Here is a 23366-nt window from a genome sequence, read left to right as displayed (position 1 = left end):
TCCTTCAGAATGGACTGGTTGGATCTCCTTGCAGTCCAAGGGACTCTCAAGAGTCTTCTCCAACACCACAGCTCAAAAGCATCAGTTCTTTGGCACTCAGCCTTCTTCACAGTCCAACTCTCACATCCATACATGACCACGGGAAAAACCATAGCCTTGACTAGACAGACCTTAGTCAGCAAAGTAATGTCTCTGATTTTGAATATGCTGTCTAGGTTGGTCATAACTTTTCTTCCAAGGAGTAAGTGTCTTTTACGTGGCTGCAGTCACCATCTGCAGTGATTTTGGAGCCCCCCAAAATTAAGTCTGACACTGTTTCTACTGTTTCCCCATCTATTTCCCATGAAGTGATGGGACCAGATACCATGATCTTAGTTTTCTGAATGCTGAGCTTTAAGCCAACTTTTTCGCTTGCCTCTTTCACTTTCATCAAGAGGCTTTTTAGCTCCTCTTCACTTTCTGCCATAAGGGTGGTAGGTTCATGATATATTCCACCAAAATGCTTTTTTCCCCTTGTTTTAAACTTAAAAATTTCAAACTTATCAGTGAACAAAAATGTACTGAGTAGTTCATGCCTTTATTTAGCTCAAAATCTAATCCCAGAGACAGAAAATCAGGAAACAGTGTAGAAACTACTACACACACACACACACGGCTTCTAATACACTCTCAGACACACACACACGGTTTCTAATACACTCAGACACACACACACACTTCTAATACATTCTCACACACACATACACACACAGTTTCTAATACACTCTCAGACACACACACACACGGTTTCTAATACACTCTCAGACACACACACACACAGTTTCTAACACACTCTCAGACACACACACACACAGAGAGAATTAAGTTTACAATGAAAATGCATTCCCTAGCTTTAGGAGAATTAGCATTCTTCCTAATGCTTTCTTTTAAGATTTTCTTTTATATTGGCCATTTTTTTTAAAAGTCTTTATTGCATTTGTTACAATTTTGCTTTATTTTTTTATGTTTTAGTTTTTGGCTAAAGTTTGGGATCTTAGTGCACCCCAACCAAGGACTGAACCTGTACCCCCTGCACTGGAAGGCAAAGCCTCTACCACAGAACCACCAGCAAAGTCCCTCTAATGCTTTTTAATAATAGAGCTCCTAGGCCAAATTCCCGCCTGCCCTAAGGAAGACCAATGGGAAAAGAGGGAAGAAGTAATTTGACCTCTCACCTCTCACTCTGTCCTGCCCACACTGGGTCTTGTCCCCTTTTCTCAATGCTCCGAATGGACTCTAGTTGAATAAGTGACTCAAAAAGGTAGCGGTGAGGGTTGGGAGCTAGCTGCAGGTAAAAATCTCTGGGGAAAAACTTTAAAATAAGGAACACATGTACACCCATGGCTGATTCATGTCAATGTATAGCAAAAACCACTATGATATTGTAAAGTAATTAGCCTCCAATTAAAATAAATATATTAAATTTAAAAAATAAAATAAAATGGAGAATGTAAAATTTGAAGAAAAAAAAAAAATTTATGAATGGCCTGTCCCTTCTCCCAGCGCTGCTTTATCCTCTTCCCCAGGCAGAAGTTGAACCCACAAGACTTTGCTGATGGGCGTGTGTGTAAGCCAGGAAAACATGCTGAGAAACACTGCCTCGGGGTTCCTCCCACGCTCTGCCTTAGAAAGACTGTGTCCTAGGCAGCAGTAGAAGAGGAGAGGGGTGGCGGTTCCCTCTGGTCCTCATGAATAGAATCAGACCCCACTGTTCCCAGAGGGAAGCACATCACATTTCCACATTACCCTGTCTCTCTCTCCTATATGGAAATTGTCTGTGACGCCTCTGTAAGGCTATCAAGGCCTATCCAGCCATCAAACCAACTTTTTTGGTTTTGGCCATGCCCCTCTGCATGTGGGATCTTAGTTCCCCAAACAGGGATTGAACTCATGTCCTCTGCACTGGAAGCTTACAGTCCTAACCACTGGACCGCCAGAAAGTCCTGCCCCAGTCCAACTTTTGGGTCACTATTCCCTCCCACTCGGGAGAGCCAAGAAGATCTCACGACCTGTGGCAGGTGCCTCCTCTGTCCCCCATCTAGAACCTGATGGGTGCTGCTTCCCCAGCCTAAAACATCCTTCTCCATCCAAAGCCTGTCTTCACTTCTAGTAACAGTTCCTCTGTCCCCTTCTCCATGAAGCCTCTACAATCACTTGACCTACCTTTTCCCTCCTTACACTTAAAATCAATCCTGCATGGGTTAGCTACTCTCCAACTACTTCAACATCCGTTGGAAGGGCTGATGATTAAGCTGAAGTTCTAACACTCTGGCCACCTGATGCAAAGAGTTGACTCATTGGAAAAGACCCTGATGCTGGGAAAGATTGAGGACAGGAAAAGGGGATGACAGAGGATGAGATGGTTGGATGGCATCACTGACTCAATGGACATGAGTCTGAGCAAAATCCAGGAGATGGTGAAGGGCAGAGAAGCCTGTCGTGCTGCAGTCCATGGGTTGCGAAGAGGTGGACACGACTGAGTGACTGAATGACTAATACTTAATCTACCTACCTAACATTCCCTGTACACACTGCCACTCACTCATGAAGAAACTTTCCAGAAGGAAAAATTAGATGTTCATAAAACCAAGAAACTGTTTTTGACTACTGTAAACCCAAAAGGTGATGCCTGTTTTAAAAAGACAGATTCATGTCAATGAATGGCAAAACCAATAAAGTATTGTAAAGTAAAATAAAAAATAAATAAATAAAAATAAATTAAAAAATAGAAAGACACTGATACTAATCAAACAACTACTGATATATTCAAAGACATGGACTATTAACTACGAACTATCATATTATCGTGTTTCATGGTCAAGGTCCTGATAACTAAGAAACCTGAAAAAACTTAAAAATATATAAAACATTAAATATTAAAATTGTTAGGTGATTCTTATTTACTAATTTTACATGCAATATTTTCTATATAGAATAATTTTATATGCAATGTTTCAGGGGCTGGTAACTGACCTGAAATGTTTAGCAGGGTGCTTTATACACTGACCCCCATCAGAGCCTTCCTATTCCCTCTGACAACCCTTCTTGTTGCATGTCAGAGATCTTGGGGCCTTCAGGAGACCAAGCCAGGAGCAGCAAAGGTAACGTCATCCATCCTCTCACTGCCTTGCTCCCTCCTCCCGCCCCAGGCCTTTGGGAGCTTTGGAGAAGGGTAGGCCAGTCTGCCTACCTGCCCTGGTGCTCAGATGGTAAAGAACCTGCCTGCAATGCTGGAGACCTGCCTTCAATCACTGGGATGGGAAGATCCCTTGGAGGAGGGCATGGCAACCCACTCCAGTATTCCTGCCTGGAGAATCCCCATGGACAGAGGAGCCTGGCGGGCTACAGTCCAAGGGGTTGCAAAGAGTCAGACACGACTGAGCAACTAAGCACAGCACAGGCCAGTCTGCAGGGGTGAGGTGGGGAGGGGAGGAGGAGACAGACATGCAGCTTGGGCTTTCCTCTCCTGAATCAACTTGTCACTCAAAAAAGAAAAAAAAAGAAAACCCACAACTATTTTCATATCTCATCTTCCAGTCTTTGTAGAAATATCAGGTTTTGTGTATGGTCTCATGTCAGCTGAGGGGAAATAAACCAAAAGATTAACATATTTTTAACACTTCACAAAATGAAACTTTCTGTTAACACTGTAATTACAAAGAGTATAAACATGTGCCCAATATAGTGCTGAAGTTTTTAAAAAGAGGACAAAAATAGTGTGTATATGCAATATAAGTCAGTCACTCTGTACAAAGAGTGAAAGATGAAATCTGAAAATAGTTATGTTGAAATGGAAAGTTAAAGGTGATTTTATTCTTTCAACATTCAATTGCATTCTTTTTATTTATATTTCTTAATACTCAATCTATAAGGTCAACTGGGTGGATACTGACTGGTCAGGATGCTTCCTTACCAACTGTAGAAAAGAATCAGATTTTCATATCTGAAACAGTTTTAAGTCACTTACCAACTCAGTGTTCTAAACCAAGGTAAGTCATAAGAATGATAGACTCTGTAACCTATGGTGATGATTTCATGGAAGCATTTCACTTGGATGCTTAGAACCTGAAACCAAGAGAAAACATTAACAAACAGTTCTTAATGTCTATATTTATGCTTAATTATTTAATAAGTAACTTGTCACATGTATTTTAAAAATCTTCAGCTACCCACTTTTGGTTATTCTCAAGATCATCAGGCAAAAATTCAATATTCAACTTCTTTATAATCAAGTGATGTCCCAAAGAGGTAAGCAAAACAATGTTTTATTCATAACATTTGAGAGATGCTTCCCAGGGTAGGAGGCGGCACTGTACTTTAGAATTTGAAAGGTATAGTCTGGCTGGGGTCACAGCTAACTAGGCTTAATCAATCCTTCATTACTGCTTCATTTCTTGAAGTTGAGTGGCTTTTTCTGTCGATTTTGTTTCTTGAGTTATCCTAGGAAAATGATCCTATGTGAAAATTTCCTTGTATATGTTTATTTTTAACAAGTTGGTATTCTTGCCAAGGATAAAGATACTATCAGGACAAATGGCTAAAATATCCTTACTGAGTCACTCAGGGGTTTAGCAAGAGATTTTCTTTCTTCCCACCATGCCAACTCTCCCTCAGCCAGCAACACACATCTCTGATCAACCCAAGCGGTGCTTCCTTGACATATTATAAGCAGCCTTCGACATCTGCAGCCCCAACGGCCAGTCAAGTGAGTCTATGCAGTTCTGTCTGCACAGTGTCCAATACACATGCCAAGTAAGTAAGTGAAAGTCGCTCATGTCCGACTCTTTGCGACCCCATGGACTGTAGCCTGCCAGGCTCCTCTGTCTATGGAATTTTCCAGGCAAGAATACTAGAGTGGGTAGCCATTCCCTTCTCCAAGGGATCTTCCTGACCCAGGGACTGAACCCAGGTCTCCTGCATTGTAGGTAGATTCTTTACCATCTGAACGCCAGGGAAGCCCCACACATGCTGAGTAAACGTGTTTATATTCATGAATCCCTTTTTGATGGTCTATGCAGCAGTCCCTCAAACTGCTGCGTCCAGCAATCTAGATAAAGGTAATTTCTGAGACTACAGCATCATAACCAGTGTTTGGCTGAAGTCAATTCCAAGACTCAAAGAGCAAAGGGCAAGCTGAATACTCATCATCAGAAACTAAGAGATCCAAACCTTTGTCAGTATAGCAGACTAACTTTTCCCACCTCTAGAGAATCTACCCAAGGGCTTGTTTTTGTATAGCCCTGGAGCTAAGAATGGAGTTTATATCTTTAAACAGTTACAAACAAAACCCAAAGTGATATGATAGAGACATATGTGGCTCCTTAAAGCCTAAAGTACTATCTGGGCCTTTCCAGAAAGAACTAACCAAACTCTGCTAAAGAATACACTTTGGGATTTCTTTTTAAGATCACCACAAATCAGCTTTCCCAAACCTACTGCCCAGGATACTCTTAGGCTATTTTTCCCCACTATACCTATTACATGTCCAATGACATACTTAAAAAAGTAATTGTGTCCCCTTGGTAAGAAAATATTATGCCAAACTACTATAAATAATTCTTTTAAGAAAAAGTTATAAATGTGTTATAAACACAAGAGGAAATCTAAATACTGTCCTTCAAATCACCTTTGCATATATTATCAAGTCTTTCTTTTTTTAACAAAAATGATCACAGAACAGGGACAATGCTCAATGCTGGTAAAATGGCAAAGCTATGCTACTTATAGAACCAAGGGCTTTTAAAATATCAAGTGCACTCATGCAATTTCTATGAATACATGTGTTCAAGAACAACCATTAGGTCTATATATGGAATTTCACTGAAAGGAGAAAAAAAGAATTTTTAATATCACACACATATATGTATCTAGTTGTTACTTACAGCTTATCAACAGAATATGGTACTGCTGGGAAAATGGAAAACAGAGAATTCAAAACAGAGTAAGAACTGGGTGACCACACAGAAACTGATACTCCATGCCACCAATACAGGTAGCAATGCACCAATAGGCCTCTGTTGGCCCAATTAATGTGCCAAGAGCGTTAAAAAACAATTGATACGTAAGTGCCTACTCTGCTACTTTGGGCTTCCCTAGTGACTCAGCAGCAAAAAACACCACCTGCCAGTCCAGGAGATATGGGTTCTATCCAGGGGTTGGAAAAGATCCCCTAGAGAAGGAAATGGCAACCCACTCCAGTATTCTTGCCTGGGAAATCCCATGGACAGAGGAGCCTGGCGGGCTACAGTCCATGGGGTCACAAAGAGCAGGACACAACTCGGCAACCAAACACCACCACCACTCTTGTTAGTTACTGAAGATTCAGAGAAATAACATAGGATTTTTGTTCTCAGAGAGGAGTCGTCTTTCAGGGGGCACACACACAACTGCAGTACCATGTGCAAACAGCCACATGGATACAAGCACAGGCAGACACAGAAACCTGTGGTGAGGGTGGGGAGGGGTCAGCTGGGGGGAAGGAGGGAGACATACAGAGCCATGTCCACAGGAGAGGAGGAGGATGGAGCTAGAAGCAGTCCAGAGATGCGGGAACACAACTCTGGGATGAGAATTAGAGAGAGATGAGTCTGCTCACAGCATCACAGGGGACAGCATGAAGGGCTGAGCACAAGAGTCGGTGCTGATCAGGAAAGGACATGATCAGACCTGGGTGTCTGGGGTTAACAAGGGGAAAGAACCGATGGGAGACGCAGCAAGAAAAGAGACAGCAAGGCGGGTAAGATACTACCACCCAGAGGGCTGTGGATGAGGGGCAGAAGAAGACGGAGTATAGGAAGTCAGCTACGTCAAGGAGGTAGAACTGACTGGATTTGGTGCTTGAGGAAACAGAGGGGCTAAGAGAGAGAGGAGAACACAGGGTAATCACCAGGGAAGGCTTGAGAGGGAGACAGGTATGCAGAAGGGCTGGCAGTAGGCCACAAGCTCAGATTTGCACATGCTGAGTCTGAACTATGGTACCTACTGGGGGTTATCCAAACTAAAGTTTCACTCTGGGAATCTGTTTGAAGAAAATAGCCCTGCATATGAAAAAGCTTTACATTTTAATATGTTCAGGATAAAACTATTCACAATAAAGAAAAACCAGAATATAAATAACTTATGATGTACTGCATTCCCCTGAGTAGATGAATGTATTAAAGCTAATGGTTACAAGGACTATAGAGCGACACAAAACATTCAATATTTAGTTTAAAAAGGATACAGCATTTAGTCACATTATATACAATTACAATCATGGTTTTTAAAAGAAAAAAAGATGAAATATATCAAATGGCAGTATTAATTGAGTTTTGATCACTGATGATGGGATTGGGAGTGATTTTTTTAATTATTTATTTTTCCAAAGTAATTTTATAAAGAAACTTTACTATTAATATTTTTAAATTAGGTCCATGGCATGTGAGATCTTAGTTCCCTGACTAGGGATCAAACCCACATCCCCTGCATTACAAAGCAGATTCTTAACCACTGACCACCAGGGAAGTCCTTCCAAAGTAACTTTAATAAACATTTATAACCCTCACAATGGGAAATGCACTATTTAAATAATGTGCATTAAAATAATTATTATGGGAGTTTCCAGGAAGGGGTATGGGGAACCTCTTATATCTGTCACATTTCTATTTCCTTCTTAAACAATATATGCTTTAGTTACTCCATCACTTAGAAAGTGTGATTCCAAGCTGTGACTGCTACAATTAAAGCACTATACATAGACGGTTGAAGAGGAAAAGCCTTTTTTTTAAAGAATGTGAGTTTGAGTTCCATCTTAAAATAGTAGCTATCATTTCCTAGATGTAAGTTTTTAATAAAACTCTCCTGAATTAGTCATTTTTGAATGCTGGTATTATAAGACAAATGCAAGCTAGGTACAATGTGTACTTCTCAAAATATAAAGGACCTAGTTAGGGTTATAAAGGTAAATAAGACTTTAAAATACAGATAGTATTGATTGAGTACCCACAGTGTGTGCGTATGCATGTCTCTATCCATGTTCCCTTGACATAAATATCATAAATACAAAGCATGCATATTTGCATGTGTACATGTGTACATGTGTGTGCATGCATGTGCAGTGAATCTAAGTGAACAGCAATAACAGTGCAAACATTTTAACTAGACCTTTAATATTCTTCTCTGGTGAAACTCACCAAAGAAATAACCTGTAATACAATGGCATTTTCCTTTCATACTAGAAAAACAAAAAAGCCCAAGTACTTTAAATGTGCTTATGATTCTCTTTTTTAAAAAATCAGAATCCAAATATGCAAGGATATTTTTTAAGGTTTTTTTCAATGTTGTCATAAAAGAATGGTTAAGAATTGGTCTCAATTGGCCACAAATTCTGGCCCTTGTTACCACACCAAAGAATTCAGCTTGGAGAGTAATGTCATTTGTCACTGGGAACCCACCAAACCAACTTGAGTCAGTGCCTCCAGGATACTGTGGTTTATAATCTTTGATCAAAACTACCTTCAAAAGAGGACTAACAATCCAAATGATCCCTAAAATTTTAAATGGCTCCCCACTGCTTTACAAAATAAATTCTGAACGTCTTCACAGAGTATCTCAAGGGCCTCCAGGATTTGATGCCTAATTACATTTTCATGTTCAAAGGCCCCAAGCTCCTGGTAAAGGTTCCACCTACCCTTTCCTGACACACCCAGCCACTGGAACATTTGCTCACAGAGCTCACTCCAGCCCGACAGGTCCTCAAGGTCTACTCAAAGATCCTTTCATCCCCAAAGCCTAATTGAGCTCTCTGCCATCAGCCCACCTCTCCTTCCCCCAGCTTGACCACTCACCGCACAGCACTGGGAAGCGCTCAGCAGCCACTCAGTCCTGAAATGTCATCCTAAGACCGCTGGGAGTCCTTGGGGGGGTTCAGACTCAGAGGACTGGCAGCTGGGGCCCACTCCTCACACCACACCTGAACAGTGCTCACGCCTGCCTACCTGGCTCTCACACTCAGCACCCTCTAGCCTCATATTAAGTCGGTCCTGTCCATTATCCATCTTTCCTTTGTAAGAAAAAGCTGCAATGTCAGAAAATTAACAGAATAGAGAAAGTAATTTCGCATTTTTTTAAACCTGGATATGCCAAAAAGAAAAGTACAAAATTAACAACAGGATGAAAAGAAAAGTGAAAGGGCTTCATGGTCCTTTAAAGAGGTATTCTAAGTCACTTCAGAAGTTGATGGGATTTTTTTTTTCAACTGTCAGATTTCACTTCAAAACTTCTTTTATTTTCTTAACAAAAATAAAAGGAAAATCATCATATTGCTCCTACAACTTTATTGCTATGAATATGAGTAAACAGGAGAGGGGAAGGCAGGTAAACATATTTCTTAGGGTGTCCAGGCAGCCAGAAAACAAACAGGGAGGTCAGATCATAAGGGACTAAACTAACTGAGATGTGTGCATGCCTGCTCATTTGCTCAGTCGTGTCTGACTCTTCGTAACCCCTTGGACTGTAGCCCGCCAGGCTCCTCTGTCCGTGGAATTTTCCAGGCAAGAATACTGCCATGGGTTGTTTCTTCCTGCAGGGGAAGCTGGAGATAACTGAGATGGATGAAGACAAATAATAAAAAGAAGGGACAACATGCATAACCCTGGAGCAGGCCCTCACAGTTCATTGCTAAACCATGCTCAGCACCCGGGAAGTGATGAATTTATTGAACAGAATGTGTTTCTCCTTCTTACTTCTGCCACGTTGGACTTCAAATGCTTCATGCTTCTTTGGTGATCAAGGTTTTTATACACAGGGAAACCCTGGCTGTGACAATCCTTCCCCCAAGATCTCTGCTTCACCCCGTGACTCCTCCTCAGCCTTCAATCACTGTGCTGATGCTGAGAACTGGATGAAGTCCAGGAAGCCTACCAGCACCCCTTCTGCTCTCTTACCTTCCTATTCTTTTGTCCAGATGCTTACTGCAGCCTGTGATGATATATCTGATCAATTCTTTAGTACGTAGACAGGAAGCTCCACGAGGGCAGATGCAGGTATGCTGTTCTCAGCCCCACTGCACAATTCCCCGGAAGAGCCTGGCACAATTTTGTTTTTTTGTTTTTGTTTTTTACTGCGTATTCCCAATAAGATCACAGAGTTTATTTAACTCATTTACTATACTCTTTATTCATATGGCTACCTACATGTCTCTGCCATCAGACTGAGTCTCTTGAAGTCAGGGATCTAGCTGATAGTCACATATGTTGAAGACGTGTGTGTATTTCTTCCTACTGAAAGCTTGGCACAGTTTCTGACACAAAGTTGTGTATCTGTTATATGTACTTGGTCTCTGCTTAAAGAACACACTGAATAGCCAATCTGCAAGTGGAAAAGATTAGTCAAGGCCATTTCATAAACCAGAAAATGTCTAAAGGAACTAAATTTGCAGTTACCAAGTCTTGAATCACCTTCTTTTTCATGACATACTCAAATTAGTTCAATATTAATGCTGTAAAAGGAAGCGAGAGACACTTGGGCAAACACAAAACACTTACCAGAAGCATCAGCATAAAGGATCCCATATAGATGATCAGGAAAAACAACGAAATCATCGTCAGAGTAAGAATTCCACGAATCCACCAGTTTTTCCATCTACAAAGGAAATGTTTGTAAAGTTAGCATTGGTGTATTCTTAAATGTTTGCGTGTTGTTTCACTACTAAATTGCCAGATTTAACAGATTCCCCTTAACTACACTTTAGGAATCCCCATGCACCTACTTTGCCTTGTACAATAACAACATTTAGCAACCAAGCAAACCAAGAGCAATTGCTCAGTCACTGAGAGCTAAAGGAAAGGTGAAAATTATGTTTGCCAAAAGAAAAAACCAGCTCATGTTCCACATGAATGAGGATGGATCCTTTGAGGCTGGGAAGTGAGGGGGCCAACAAGGATGTCTACACATACCACCTCAGGTCATTCAGAAGTGAAGGAGGGGCCAGGTGATAGCCCACTCAAAGGATGTCCATCCTTCGGGGTGGCTGATATAAACGGTAATGATGTTAAGGTAGGGTATAACAGAGAGCACGGCCTTCTAAAGAGAAAAAGTCAAGAAAGGGCAATGCAGAACTGAAACTGGAGAGACCAGCAATTTCAGGAAAATAAGGAAGGTGTGAAGAGGCCAGGCATTGAGGACAAGGTCAACCAGAAGGTCACTTCTTTCAGCTCAACTTCTTTCAGCCTGTTTTCCTGAAGCACAGAGCCTTCAGCGGTATTCTCTTCCCTTTGGGCCTTTGCTGGTTCTTAGAGAAGAGCTCCCCTGAGCAAAAAAACCTGGCTGGTCCCTGGTAGCTGAGTGTGACTTGACCTGCTTAACCCTCTGCTGTCAGTAAGGGCCTGGGAAACCCATCTCCCCCCACACAGGGGCGTCACACATACCCCTAGTGTACCTTACAAATGGCTGCACTCTTTCTGTGGCTGTCATGAAAAATGTCAGCAGAAGCTGTATGAAACACCCCAAACTGTTCTAATAACACCTATAGAAGGAATATTCATTGGAAGGACTGATGCTAAAAGCTGAACTTTTAATACTTGATGCAAAGAGCCAACTCATTGGAAAAGACCCCAATGCTGGGAAAGACTGAGGGCAGGGGGAGAAGAAGGCAATAAGGGATGAGATAGTTGGATAGCAAGACTGACTCAATGGACTTAGGTAAACTCTGGGAGACAGTGAAGGACAGGGAAGCCTGGTATGCTGCAGTCCATGAGGCTCCAAAGAGTCGGGCATGACTGAGCAACTGAACAACAATCACAACAACATAGAAAGATATGCTTTCTGAATCTAAAATTCCTGCCCTCTGAGTTTATTCATTCTACTTCATTTTGCATTCTACTCAATAATTCTGGTTTCTATTAATTGAAATTATAACACTTAAATTATATCACAGACATTTTGACCCAACATACGATAACACATAGGCACACCCTATTCTAAGTATTCTCCACTCCATAACAGAAATATTAGCTGATTCCATTCATTTCTCAAACACTAATTACATTCCCTGTCTTCAGTCACTCTCCTATATAGTCTGGATACCCAGATCTACTCTTCTCTCAAAAATCCTTTTGATCACATCTTTTCTGCACACAAGACCTAAAATGCCAACATTAAATCCAAGCTCTTTTAAATTGTTTTCAAGGTTTTCCACAAGTTTGTCAAATTGTACTTACCCAACTTTATTTCCCTCTCCTGCTTAACTCCACATGTAGACTCATACATTTTTCATGAGACTGAAAGCTTTGGGGCTGTGCTGAAAAGCTACAGCTGAAAGGTTCCATTTGGCTTTATAGAACGAACTCTTTAAGGATGAATGAATGGATTAGGAAACTGAGCTAGGTCACAGAGCTAGTCAGAGGTAAATAAAGGACCACAAGCCAGTCTGTGGGTAATAACCCTGTCTTGTTTGCATGAATCTGTGAAAGGTACTTAGCCTTCCTTCATAACTGATTCTCAGATTCAGAATCACTGAGAACATTTTTCAAACAAAGGACACTATCCAAGTGTCAGAAATCAGTCCTTGGTGGGAACTTCGAGGTCCATGTGCACCTCTAACACTAAAGGGCTGGCCTTGAACATCAGAGAACCAGAGATTTAAACAGAGACCTACTCTCTTTTATTATACCAATGTTACTCCTCCCAGAAAAATTCCCCAACAAGATCAAAGACTTACTTGCTTTATTGTAATTTAAATGACTCCCCAAACCTCCCAAGAAAACCTGATACAAAGTTAAGGACATAAAAGTACAGATTTAAACATAATATACAGCTACTGATAAGGTAACGAAAAGTTACCTCTCAAGGGAGAAGCCCTTAACTCCAAACAGAGCTTCTGCTGCTGCTAAGTCACTTCAGTCGTGTCAGACTCTGTGTGACCCCAAGGACGGCAGCCCACCAGGTTCCCCCATCTCTGGGATTCTCCAGGCAAGAACACTGGAGTGGTCTGCCATTTCCTTCTCCAATGCATCAAATTGAAAAGTGAAAGTGAAGTCGCTCAGTCGTGTCTGACTCTAAGCGACCCCATGGACTGTAGCCTATCAGGCTCCTCTCATGGGATTTTCCAGGCAAGAGTACTGGATTGGGGTGCTATTGCCTTCTCTGGCAAACAGAGCTCAGATATGCAAAATGTATGTACCACTGTTACTAAAATCCAGAGGAAAGTCTAGTTCCAAAGTCAAAATCCTTGACTTCCTTTACCATGCCACCATGATCACCTTAGAGGAAGCCTTAATTTTGAGTCCAAGTCATCACCTCACAGATTGTTTTAGATCAAGGAACTGAGAACCAATATAGGAGAGCTTCATTCAAGTCTCCTGTCTCCAGGACCTCTGTGAGCTAGAAATGCAATTTCTAAAAAGTATTTAATTAAGCAGTGTTCTTTGCCTGGAAAATCCCATGGACGGAGGAGCCTAGAGGGCTACAGTCCATGGGGTCGCAAAGCACTGTACGTGACTGAAGCATCTGCACAACAAGCAGTGTCCTTAAAAGCAATTCTCTAAAGCGACGACACATTTACTGCTCAAATCAGCTATGTGATGCACAATGTCTTACTGTTACTACAACTCTTTAGGCATTTTTATTTCAAAAGTAAGAAAACTACAATTTTTTTTTTCCTTGTGGTACAAGCATCATGAGTTGTCAAAGACCGAGGCTGACAAGGGAGTTCATCTGAGCCAAGAATCAGAGCACAGAGGCACTCTTTGAGAACAAACAAGAACTTGATGGGCCATCTAGTAAAGAGTAGGGTTTTGGAGAAACCCCATCTATCTACCAGCCTTAGGAGGAAGTGGACAGGAAGTGTGCAGGCTCCCAGGGAGAAGGAAGATGGCATGACAGAGTACAAGAGCACAGCAGGACTATGTCTGGGTATCTTCATGGTCTCTGAACGTTCACTAGTAACGTCTGGGCCGCACCATTCTCTGCCGTGAAGAGCTGTTCCTTGGCCTGTAGGATGGTGCTACCAGCACCCTCTCTCACTGTGACGCCTAAAACGTCTCTGTGCATGTATGCTCAGTTGTGTCCGACTCTTTGTGACCCCATGGATGGTAGCCCTCGAGACTCCTCTGTCCATGAGATTCTCCAGGCAAGAAATACTGGAGTGGGTTGCCATTTCCTCCTCCTGGGGATCTTCCTGACCCAGAGTTCAAACCCTCATCTCCTGCAGCTCCTGTATAGGTAGGTGGATTCTTTACCACTGAGCCATCTGGGAAGCCAGACACTGCCAAATGTTCACAGACTGTGGGGGATGGTACAAAACCCAAGGCATCGCCCCTGGAAAGAACTACTAAGTTAGATTCATTGCTGAAGAAGCTCTTCACTAAAGGAGAAAGCCAGCCACTTCGCTGGCTAATGAATATTCCTTTCCGCAGATCCACGCAAAGGTCAAGAATCAGACTGGGACACCTGCCAAGGGACTGAAGACTTTTCAAGCTCCTTCCAGTATCAATGGCTAATGCTCTCTTTGGCATTATATATTAGAGTCTTAAAAATGAACGTAAATCTTGCCCAAGGAATTCCACTTTAAAGATTTTATGTGGACTTTGAACAAGATGGCAGAGGAGCAGGTGGACGTGGAGTACATCTCTCTCCATGGATACATCAGGAATACACCTTCAGACACAGAAGTGCTTGCAGAACCCCAGCTGAGAGCAGACAGGAGTAACTGACCACTGGGAAAGAAATTATAGGACCACGCAAAACTCGGTACGACGAAGGAAGTGGGGGGCAAAAAGGAGAGTTAATAGGACTGGACCTGCACTCAGCAAGTGGGGGAACTGAAGCAGGGGTCCAATCCCCACAACCAGAGGAGAAACAACTGAGGCTGAGAGTGAAGCAGCTGATCTGTGGCAGCCCAAATGGAATGAGAATCACACAGACAATCCTTGTCGCAGCCATAGGTACCCCAGACAAGGACATGTGTTTCCCAGAAGGCACAGCACCTGGGAGCTGAAGCGTAGGGATCGTGGAGCAATCCCAGGGAGAGGTCTGCTGTTGACTGTGGGGAGTTGGCCCAAGGGGACGTGAGGGAGGAGACTGTGGTGGGAAATGCCTGCGGAGGAAAATCAGGCAGCCATGAAGGTAAGCAGATACTCCTGAGTCATGCGTAGGGGTGGGGCCATCACCGTAGCCTCTTTCTCCACACGCCTGCACTGGCAGCTGAACAACAGAGAGGCTGGCCCATCAAATGCCCGATGCCCAAACAACAGAGAAGGCCCCCAACCAGGGGAGCCCTTTTAGTGCCTTATGCACAGAACACCAGAGTAGGACCCCAGTCAGCAGGGCCCCTTTATGTGCCTGACACACTGAGCAACAGAGGACCCCAGGCAGGGGAGCCCTCTAAGTGCCTGAATGGGCAGAGCAATGGAGAAGCATTAGCCAAAGAGGCCTTCCGATCGCCAGCCACCAGAGGCTAGAAAAAGACTCTGAGAGTCCACTGGACTGCAAGGAGATCCAACTAGTCCATCCTACAGAAAATCAGTCCTGAATATTCACTGGAAGGACTGATGCTAAAGCTGAAACTCCAATACTCTGGCCACCTGATGCGAAAAGCTAACTCATTAGAAAGGACTCTGATAATGGAAAAGATTGAAGGCCGAAGGAGAAGGGGAGGACAGAGGATGAGACGGTTGGATGGTATCACTGACTCAATGGACATGAGTTTGAGTAAACTCCGAAAGTTGGCAATGGACAGGGAGGCCTGGCATGCTGCAGTCCAAGGGGTCGCAAAGAGTTGGACACAACTGAGAGACTGAACTGAGGGCCATAGCTCCTGCAGCTGAGGCAGTCCGTGTCCCTGCACACTTGGCACCATCAGGGTTCCCAAGACCAAAACAGCTGCACCACCTTCACACTCAGCTATGCCTTCACTGGGGCATATCTGCCACAGGCTAGAAAAAGCCCTGCTGCTGCTAAGTCACTTCAGTCATGTCCAACTCCCCTAAAAGCACCATATCTCCTGTGACGATAGCTGCCGGCGCTCCTGCACAGCCGGTACTGCCAGGGTCCCCGTGATCCAAGCAACCGTGCCACCTCCGTGCATGATCCCCACTGGGACAGAACTGCCAGAGACCAGAAAAAGTCCTGCGTCTGTGCACACGGGGTCACTTCGGTTATAGCCAACTCCTTGTGACCCTGTGGACTGCGGCCTGCCAGACTTCTCTGTCCAGGGGAGGTTCTCAGGCTGGAATACTGGAGTGGGCTGCCATATCCTTCTAGAGCACAATATTTCCTGCTGCCCTAACCTCCAGCTCCCCTGAGTACCTGGTGTTGCCAGGGCCCCATGACCCAAGCAGCTGCACCACCCCCTACCTGGCCCTCACTAGGGCAGACCCAAGTCCTCCAGGGCAGCCTTAGGAGCAAACCCCTGTGGACAAGCCACATGCAGAGGTGGATATAACATCACAACTGAAACTCAGGGGCAGGGTGACTAAGGAAGAGGACCCAAAACATTCCCACCAGCTGTACAAGCTGCAGATTAGATCCACATGATCAACTACGCTGACTCTGTGGCGATGGAATACATGAAAGGACAATAAGAATTCTGACAAAAGAAAACGCACTAGTTCTGACAACTGTGGACATCAGAGGCAAGAACACACAGGAGTAGAACTGGATTAGAGTATGAGCTGCTAGAAGCAGGTCCAGAGACCAGCAGTATTGGAGGGCATCCTAGGGAGGCGAGGTGAACTGGGACTCCCATCGAGAGAACAGACGCTGATGGCAGAGACTCAAGAAAAACATCTGAACATTTATTATCTTTATATTTTGACTTGTTCTGTAGTTGCTTCTGGATTTTTTTTCTTTTCCTTCTTTTCCCTCTATTGTTGTAGCTGTCAATTTAATTAGTACTATTCAATCTATTTAAGCTTTTGAGAATTTTTTAAAGCACATTTTTTATTTTTGTTACATACTTCAGCATCTGTATTGGCCTTTTATAGTTCTGTGGAGTTTTCCTTTTTTTTCTTTCTCTTTTTTAATTTTAATTTTTAAAATTTATTATTATTTTTTCTACATTTATTCCTTTCTCTTTTTTCCTACTATTCTTTTCCTGTTTCAGTTAATCTCTAATACATATAAATCTTTAGCTACCTCGATTAAACTTTGCATTTCTATTAGTTCTTTCTTCTCTTTCTTTTCTTTTTCTCACCATATCTGTTAGCTTTGTTTACACTGCTTTAAAAATTCCCCAGTTAACATCTTGCTTTAGTTTTGTTTTCCAGTTTGTGCTTTAGTTACTTATGTTCTTAACTGGTGGATATCACTTTTGATTTCCTATGTTCACTGGGTCAATCTATTGCACTTTTTTTTTTTTTTGGACTGTTTTGGTTTTGCTTATGAGTGTATATGTATGTGTGCAAATTCCATTATTCTACTTATTATTTGCCTGATTTTGTAATCGCCATTTGTCTTGGGTATGCCTTTTGTTTCTCGTTTTTGTGTATTTGTTTTAATCCCATTTAATGCGATAACAAACCACCCGTGGTACCTCCATTTTCAGCCAGAGATCAGGCCCTGAGCCTATGGAGCCAGAGCTCTGACCCCAAGACCCCAGACTACCAGAGCTTCCTAATCCTAGAGAGGACCAGGCAGCCAGAGTTACCCAGCAAGGATCCCATTCAAACTACCCTAATCCTAGAGAGTACTAAGCACCCAGAGCTACCCAGCAAGGATCTCATTCAAAATTGTTGGAGAAATCAAAAGCTTTACAGACAAGCAAAAGTTAAGAGAATTTAGTACCAACAAATCAGCTTTACAACAGATGTTAATGGGACTTAGTCAGGAAATACAAGAGAAGAAAAAGATCTAAGTAAAATAAACCCCAATCAAGAAAATGGCAATAGGAACATATATATCAATAATTACTTTAAATGTAAACAGATTAAATGTTCCAACCGAAAGACACAGACTGGCTGAACTGATACAAAAACCCATATACATGCTGTCTACAAGAAACCTACTTCAGACCTAAAGACACATATTGACTGAAAGCGAGATGCTGGAAAAAGATATTCCATGCAAATGGAAATCAAAAGAAAGCTGGAGTAGCAATCCTCGTATCACACAGAATCAACCTTAAAATAAAAGACTATTACAAGAGACATGGAAGGACACTACATAATGATCAAGGGATAGATCCAAGAGGAAGACGACTGACAGTAACACAGCAGCAGCAGGAGATTCTAACACCCCACTTACACCAATGGACAGATCATCAAAACAGAAAATTAGAAAGAAAATACAAGCCTTAAAATGACACACTAGATCAGGTGAATCTCACTGATATCTTCAGGGCATTCCACCCAAACGCAGAAGAATACACTTTCTTCTCAAGTGCATATGGAACATTCTCCAGGACAGACCACATCTTAGGTCACAAATCAAACCTCAGTAAATTTAAGAAAACTGAAATAGTATCAAGCCTCTTTTCTGACCACACTGCTATGAGACTAGATATCAATTATAAGGAAAAAAAAACTGTAAAAATACAAACACACGGAAATTAAACAATATGTTTCTAAATAATGAACAGGTTACTGAAGAAATCAAAAGGGAAATAAAAAAAATTCCTAGAAACAAATGACAATGAAAACATATTAACTCAAAACCTATCAGTTCAGTTCAGTCGCTCAGTCGTGTCCGACTCTTTGTGACCCCATGAATCGCAGCACGCCAGGCCTCCCTGTCCATCACCAACTCCCGGACTTCACTCAGACTCGCGTCCATCGAGTCAGTGATGCCATCCAGCCATCTCATCCTCTGTCGTCCCCTTCTCCTCCTGCCCCCAATCCCTCCCAGAATCAAAGTCTTTTCCAATGCAGCAAAAGCAGTTGTAAGAGGGAAGTCTACAGCAATACAATCCTACCTCAAGAAACAAGAAAAACATCAAATAGATAATCAAACTTCACACCTAAAACAACTGGAAAAAGAACAACAACAACAAATCCCAAAGTTAGCAGAAGGAAAGAAATCATAAGATCAGAGCAGAAATAAATGAAACAAACAATAGTAGAGACGAATAAAACTAAAAGCTGGTTCTTTGAGAAGATAAACAACATAGACAAATTTTTAGCCAGACTCATCAAGAAAAAAACAAGAGAGAAGAATCAAACCTACAAAATTAGGAGTGAAAAAGAAGAGGTTACAGCAGGTAATGCAGAAATACAAAGGATTATAAGAGACTACTATGAGCGCCCATATGGCAATTAAATGGACAACCTGAAAGCAGTGGACAGATTCTTAGAAAACTTCAATCTTCCAAGACTGAACCAGGAAGAAACAGAAATTATGAACAATCCAGTTACAAGCACTGAAATCGAAACTGTGATAAAAAATCTCCCAAAAAACCAAAGCCCAGGTGCTTCACAGGAGAATTCTGTCAAACATTTAGAGAAGAGCTAATGACTATCCTTCCAAAACTCTTTCAAAAAATTTCAGAGAAAGGAACACTTTCAAACTCATTCTACGAGTCCACCATCGCCCTGATACCAAAACCAGACAAAGACAAAACAAAAAAAAAGAAAATTACAGGCCAATGTCACCGATGACTGGTATCACTGACTCGATGGACGTGAGTTTGAGCAAGCTCCAGGAGTTGGTGATAGACAGGGAAGCCTGGCATGCTGCAGTCCGTGGGGTCACAAAGAGCTGGTCACAACTGCGTGACTGAACTAAACTGACTGATCACTGATGAATACAGATGCAAAAATCCTCAACAAAATTCTAGCAAACAGAATTCAACAACACATTAAAAGCTTATACACCATGATCAAGTCGGGTTATTCCAGGGATTCAAGGAGTCTTTAACATACACAAATCAATCAATGTGATACATCATATTAACAAATTGAAAGATAAAGACCATATGATAATCTCAATAGATGCAGAAAAAGCCTTTGACAAAATTCAGCAAGACTCTTTAACAAATGGGCATAGTAGGAACCTACTTCAACATAGTAAAGGTCACATATGATAAGCCCACAGCAAACATTTTCAATGGTGAAAAATTGAAAGCATTCCCTCTAAGATCAGGAATAAGAAAAGGGTTCCCACTCTCACCACTATCATTCAACATAGTTTTGGAAGTCCTGCTGCTGCTAAGTCGCGTCAGTAGTGTCTGACTCTGTGCAACCCCACAGACGGCAGCCCACCAGGTTCCTCTGTCCCTGGGATTCTCCAGGCAAGAACACTGGAGTGGGTTGCCATTTCCTTCTCCAATGCATGAAAGTGAAAAGTGAAAGTGAAGTTGCTCAGTCGTGTCCGACTCTTAGCGACCCCATAGACTGTAGCCCACCAGGCTCCCCCATCCATGGGATTTTCCAGGCAAGAGTACTGGAGTGAGTTGCCATCGCCTTCTCCTTGAAAATCCTAGGTACAGCAATCAGAGAAGAAAAAGAAATAAAGGAAACCAGATCAGGAAAGAAGTAAAATTCTCACAGTTTGCAGATGACAGGATACTAAACATAGAAAACCCTAAAGATACCATCAGAAAATTACTAGAGCTAATCAGTGAATTTAGCAAAGTCTCAGGATACAAAATCAATACACAGAAATCACTTGCATTCCTATATTTTAACAATGAATAATCAGACAGAAAAATTAAGGGCTCAATCCCATTCAGTTTTGCAACAAAAAGAATAAAATATCTAGGAACAAACCTACCTAAGGAGACAAAAGAACTGTATGTATAAAATTATAAGACACTGATGAAAGAAATCAAAGATGGCATAAACAGATGGAGAAACATTCCTCGTTCCTGGGTAGGAAGAAGCAATATTGTGAAAATGACTATACTACCAAATGCAAACTACAGAGTCAATGTGATCCTTATCAAATTACCAGTGGCATTTTTCACAGAAATAGAAAAAAATTTTCACAATTCATATAGAATCACAAAAGACCCCAAACAGCCAAAGCAGTCTTGAGAAATAAGAACAGATCTGGAGGAATTAACCTTCCTGACTTCAGACTATACTACAAAGCCACAGTCATCAAGACAGTATGGTACTGGCACAAAAACAGAAATATAGACCAATGGAACAAGATAGAGAGCCCAGAGATAAATCCATGCACCTATGGGTACCTGATTTTTACAAAGGAAGCAAGAATATACAATGGGGCAAAGACAGCCTCTTCAGTAAATGGTGCTGGGAAAACTGGACAGTTATATGTAAAAATGAAACTGGAACACCTTCTAATACCACACACAAAGATAAACAAAATGGATTAAAGACCTAAATGGAAGACCAGAAACTATAAAACTCTCAGAGGAAAACATAGGCAGAACACTCAATGACATAAATCAAAGCAAGATCCTGTTACCTACCTCATAGAGTAATGGAAATAAAAACAAAAGTAAACAAATGGGACCTAATTAAACTTAAAAGCTTCTGCACAGCAAAGGAAACTATAGACACACTGAAAAGACAACCCTCAGAAGGAGAAAATGATAGCAAATGCAACAACTGACAAAGGATTAATCCCCAAAATATACAAGCAGCTCATATAACTCAAAACCAAAAAACAGACAACCCAATCAGAAAGTGGGAAAAAGACCTAAATAGACATTTCTCTAAGGAGGACATACAGATGCCTAACAGACACAGAAAAAGATGCTCAACATCTAGATCTAGCAAAATGCAAATCAAAACTTCAGTGAGATACCAACCAACTCACACCAGTCAGAATGGCCATCATAAAAAAGTCCACAAACAATAAATGCTGGAGAGGGTACGGAGAAAAGGGAGCCTTCTGTTGGTGGGAATATAAACTGATACAGTCACTATGGAAGATGGTATGGAGATTCCTTAAAAAACTAGGAAAAAAAAACCCACCATATGACCCAGCAATCCCACTACTAGTTATATATCCTGAAGAAACCAAAACTGAAAAAGACATGTACCCCAATATTCACTGCAGCACTATTTACCATAACCAGAGCATGGAAGCAACCTAGATGTCCATCAACAGATAAATGGATGAATCTGTGGTGCATATATACAATGGAATATTACTCAGCCATAAAAAGGAATACCTCTGAGTCAGTTCTAATGAGGCAGATGAATCGAGAGCCTATTATACAGAGTGAAGTCAGTCAGAAAAAGAAAGATAAACATTGTATATTAACAGAAGTATATGGAATCTAGCAAGATGGTACCTATGAATTTATTTGCAGGGCAGCAATGGAGAAATAGAGAACAAACTAATGGACATGGGGTGGGGGGCAAGAAGGAGAGGGTATGTATGGAGAGAGCAACATGGAAACTTACATTACCATACGTAAAATAAACAGCCAATGGGAATTTGTTGTATGACTCAGGGAACTCAAACAGGGGCTCTGTAACAACCTAAAGGGGTGGGATGGGGCAGAGGTTCAGGAGGGAGGCAACATGTATATGCCTATGGCTGATTTGTGTTGGTATTTGTCAGAAAACAACAAAATTCTGTAAAGCAATTATCCTTCAATTAAAAATAAATAAAATTTAAAAATTTTATCTGAAGAAAATAATTATGGATGCTAAATAAAGGTTAGCTATAAAAACATACACTTAAAGCAGAGTTGGTTTTAATTGTGAAAATTTAGAAACTGGCTATCTAGCAACATCTGTTTAGTTAAGTAAACTGAACTACAGCTGTACAAGGAATATATTATCATGCAGCCATTCAAGTATTTACATATATTTAAGGATGTTGTTCCTAATACCATGGAATAAAAATGGAAATACCAAGGCAGAAAGGAGTACAATGCTGCTTTTACGTTACACACACAGGCACACATATGCACACAGTGCAAAAAAAAGTTTCAAAGATAAACATCACAGTATTTTCATCAGTAATGTCTCAGCTGGAGGGTTACACGGTTTTTTCCTGCAATCCAGGTACGTTTCTTATGAAATTAGTAGTTTTATTCCTTTGCATCTACAACTTCTAAATCTTTGCAAGGCAGACTATTTGGGGTATTAAATAAAAAGAGGCTAAAAGGTGTAAAACATAGATTTTAAAACATTTAATTTTTACAGATAAGTTTCTTGAGAAGATTCAAAGTAGTCATTTATTACCTGCTGTTTATTTTTTAAAAGTGAAATCTTTCATAAATAGAGTACAATGCTTTGCTTCAGAATATGGCTCTAATCACTTAGTCAGGTCATTTGCTACATGACCCTGGACATGACACATCCCTGTGCTTCAGTTTCTCCATTTATACAACAGGTGTAATACAACCATACCTGTGTTACAGGGTTGATGTGATAATAAACTAGTCAACACAAGTAAAGTGCTTGGAGAAGCTCCTAGCAAATATACATGGT

The 23366-nt window shown here is 41.5% G+C and overlaps 1 protein-coding gene across 1 annotated transcript in view; it reads right to left on the bottom strand.

Moving 5' to 3' along the window:
* Window positions 1-23366, bottom strand: part of CDS1 (CDP-diacylglycerol synthase 1) — a 74731-nt gene that overhangs the window by 34260 nt on the left and 17105 nt on the right. The window contains exons 3-4 of the mRNA XM_069594589.1: window positions 10563-10659; window positions 4007-4104 (exon numbers count right to left, since the gene is read on the bottom strand). Of these exons, the coding sequence (XP_069450690.1) occupies window positions 4007-4104; window positions 10563-10659 (195 nt within the window). The remainder of the gene's footprint in view (window positions 1-4006; window positions 4105-10562; window positions 10660-23366) is intronic.

This window comes from Ovis canadensis, chromosome 6, assembly GCF_042477335.2.
Source record: "Ovis canadensis isolate MfBH-ARS-UI-01 breed Bighorn chromosome 6, ARS-UI_OviCan_v2, whole genome shotgun sequence".
NCBI lineage: Eukaryota > Metazoa > Chordata > Mammalia > Artiodactyla > Bovidae > Ovis > Ovis canadensis.
This window is presented reverse-complemented; position numbering and strand designations above follow the sequence as displayed.